This window comes from Aspergillus saccharolyticus (genome assembly GCF_003184585.1).
Source record: "Aspergillus saccharolyticus JOP 1030-1 unplaced genomic scaffold BP01scaffold_41, whole genome shotgun sequence".
Taxonomy (NCBI): Eukaryota; Fungi; Ascomycota; class Eurotiomycetes; order Eurotiales; family Aspergillaceae; genus Aspergillus; species Aspergillus saccharolyticus.
The window spans coordinates 251459-254892 of NW_020290651.1; the positions used below are offsets into that span (position 1 = coordinate 251459).

Consider the following 3434-nt stretch of genomic DNA (forward strand, 5'->3'; position numbering starts at 1 on the left):
AATAAGCTATAATAATAATAAAAAAGATAGAAGTAGTAGATAAAATACTAGAATATAAAAGACTTATTATTAGTAGATAGAAATACTAGAAAGTTGATATAAATAATCTAATAAATAATAAGATAGAAGATAATATAGAGAATTAAGAATATAACAATTTAACTAGTATAGATCTTAGTAATGTATATTAGATTCCAGATCAACTAGATATACTACTATATATTATAAATAATAAAGAGTCCTTACAATTAAATTCGTTAATAATAATATTTTCAGAATCAATAGAGGGTGGAACCATGAGATATTGGATTGTGAAACGAGACATGTTCAAGAGCGGTCACAGTGATAGGCAGGAATTCAGCCGAGAAAACTGCAAGCTACAGTGCATCTAAGGCAATGACCCTCTAACAATAGACCATAGTCACAGATGACGAAAATAGAGCCTCGAATAACCCACCTCAGAATGTCGTGCCAAGGTGCATACTTTCGTTATCACTAATTCGTTGTAGGTGTCCGTCTGCCAATTCGCTCTTCAGGGCGCAAATGGAGCTTTCCCTGTCTAGCCTGCCCCAGTCGCGAGCACTGAGACGATTTAATCTTTGATTATCACTTGCCTGTTCGACAAGCCTATCTTTGTCCGATTCTAACTGAGAGAGTCGTTTTTCAAGAGAGACACTGAGGCCGGAGGTAAAAGGCTTGCCTCCAGGAATGATCGCTCGTAGCCCCATTAAGTGATTGGGACCATTCTGTGGGCGTAGTTGGTTATTCCCAGTAACACTATTCTGTCTGCCGGACGCGTTCCGACTGCCATCCATGGTTGGTGTTGTAGGAGTGATACTATTACGGGGCCCGGTTGGGGGATGTCCATGAAGCCCGATAGACACACCCCCACGGCGCATTGACGATGCTATCCAAGAATTATCCTTGAAGCTGGTAGCACCACGCGGCCGAGTTGGAGCGGATAGTAAAGACATGTTCGAACCGCGAATCTGCTGAGGCAATGCCTTGAGGCCGTGTGATGGGCCTGATGGTGGCACTTGGGTTTGCAAGGTACTGTAAGCCTTCGGCTGCGTTGGAACATTACCTGGGTGAAAGGAGGTGATGTGCGATTTTTCAGCAAATTGAGCATCGGAGGACGGACGTCGGTCAGTTTTATCTTTATTTGCGTTCCCTGGATTGGTGCCAGCTTGGTCCGGGTCTGGCAATCTTGACCTGGCTTCATCGAGATTGAGCTTATCTGATGACAAGCCTGACCGGCCGTCGCGACGGTTTGAAAAGTCTAGATGTCTAGGCTGGCATCGGGCAGGTACACGATGCAATGGAGACCGATCTCGGATTTGGTGAGGTAAGGTGTTGGGTCTCTCGTTAGCTGGAGATGACGGCCTTGAGTCTGGTATTGAGCCAGAAGCATGCGTTCGTACTGGAGAAAGATCACCTTTGGCAGACGATGGCCGCTTCTGAGATACACTAATGTCTGAAGCTCGATCTCTGCGTATTGGGTGTAAGGGGCTTCGTGATCGGTGCAGTAGAGGCATGCGACCATTGGTTTCCCGAGCAGAGGGCTCAAATTTTGCATACTTGTCTGCAGGCAAAGGAGGACGTTCTCTACGAGGCTGTCTGAAGTCTTGACCGGGAGGCGACGCTTCTCGTAGTCTTTTCAGTGCGCCTCGGCTCCATGTCATCTCCCGATGAGAGCTATCAGAATATGGAGATCTTGATCGCCAAAGTGGCTGATGAGGTGAGCGATTCCTGCCTTCCCGCCTGGGTGAAAAGCGCCTTGGTGGATTTGATGACTGCAAATAAGGACCCATTACAATATCTCGAGTGAATGAGGGAGGGCTCCGTGAAGAACGACGCCTAGTAGGAACGGGTGACCGACTACGGGCACGTCCATATGTGCGATTACTGGGAACCCATGTATCTGCGACGAAACGTGGAGAGCGGACTCGAGGAGGCGACCTACTGCGTCGACTGTAACCTCTAGAGCCAGCAGGCCGATAGCTCTCGCCGCCGCGGTGTTCATCAAACCTAAGAACATCATCAGCCTTGATAGATGAATGTGATAAATAAATCCACCGAACCTCCTATTGCGATCCCAGTCCATGCTCGCTGCTGTGTTTTTGGTGAGTTTGCTGGATGAACAAAAATATGGGACTAGAATGATTGTGCAAATGCGACTTCGTAACTATGATGGATGGAGTGAGTATGGGTGCCAGCAGCGTGGTCCGCTAAAAACTCACCGTGGTCCGGAATTCTGCCTTTCTTCTTACCTACCTTACCGCCTTTCTTTGAACCGTGTTGATCTACCCGGATTATCTCAGCAGGCTCAGCCCCTTTCTGGACGTGGAATGGTCGCTCTGGGACTAGCTTCGAGTTATGCATTTATCTTTGTGGTGGTTTCGACCTTGCCGGCATTCTGCCTTTAGTTTCTGCCTTCGGGCATCCTTTCGACGGGGTCAACTTCCATCTTCCATCTCATCATCAACAACATCATCATAATGGATCATCTTGAGTCCTTATCATTAAACCATAATATATAGTAGTATACCTTATTTTATAGTAATTCAGTATCTTTCACCAATATAGAATTGGTTATCTATAATATCTTTTAAGATGTTTATTTATTATTACTAGGAAATCTACCGACTACCTTACTATCTATATATCTTGAGATTTCTAATTATATTCTCCATATTCAATCTTCTTCTATCTTTTAATATTTATTATCTTACAAATATTCTTAACATTCTAATCCCTATACATATCTATATTATTACTGATTATATTATTTTACTATTTAATCATAATCTTCTAATATAGACTATTATTTACATAGTCTATATTCCAAATATTATCTAAACCTATATATTAAAGTATTAGATACTATAAGAGTTATGTTTATCTCTTCCAGGATTATATAGATAGTTCTATTCTACTCTAAGTATATTGTGGTGGATTTTGCGATGGTCGATATACTGCCGTATGTTTCCGCCTTTGGGTGGATATCTCTCGGTTGTCTCACCTTTCTGAGATTCTTCCTTTCAGAAATATCTCGATAAAATCATTTTAGTTACAATGACTTAATCTATAATATATAATAGTTTGTCTTGCTTTATGATAATCCAGTATGTTTTACTACTATAGAATTAGTTGTCTATAACATCTTTTAAAATATATATCTATTATTACTGGGGAATCTACTAACTATTTTATTATCTATATATCTCAAGATTCCTAATTATATTTTCTATATTCTATCTTTATTTATTTTTTAAGATTTTACTATGATTTTACTTTTCTAACTATATTATTATATTAATATTCTAATCTTTATATTATATACCATACGAAAATATCAATTTTTGGCATTTGAAGTTTAAAAATTAATAACTTAATTAATTCTTAATATTTTTCGAAACTTTTTAATAACTTAA

The 3434-nt window shown here is 40.6% G+C and overlaps 1 protein-coding gene across 1 annotated transcript; it reads right to left on the reverse strand.

Moving 5' to 3' along the window:
- Window positions 1–224: 224 nt before the first annotated feature.
- BP01DRAFT_359982 (uncharacterized protein) lies at window positions 225–2186 on the reverse strand. The gene has a single exon (XM_025575805.1). It carries the CDS (start codon window positions 1809–1811, stop codon window positions 459–461), a length of 1353 nt encoding a protein of 450 aa, XP_025427873.1. The 5' UTR covers window positions 1812–2186; the 3' UTR covers window positions 225–458.
- Between the last annotated feature and the right edge of the window lie 1248 nt (window positions 2187–3434).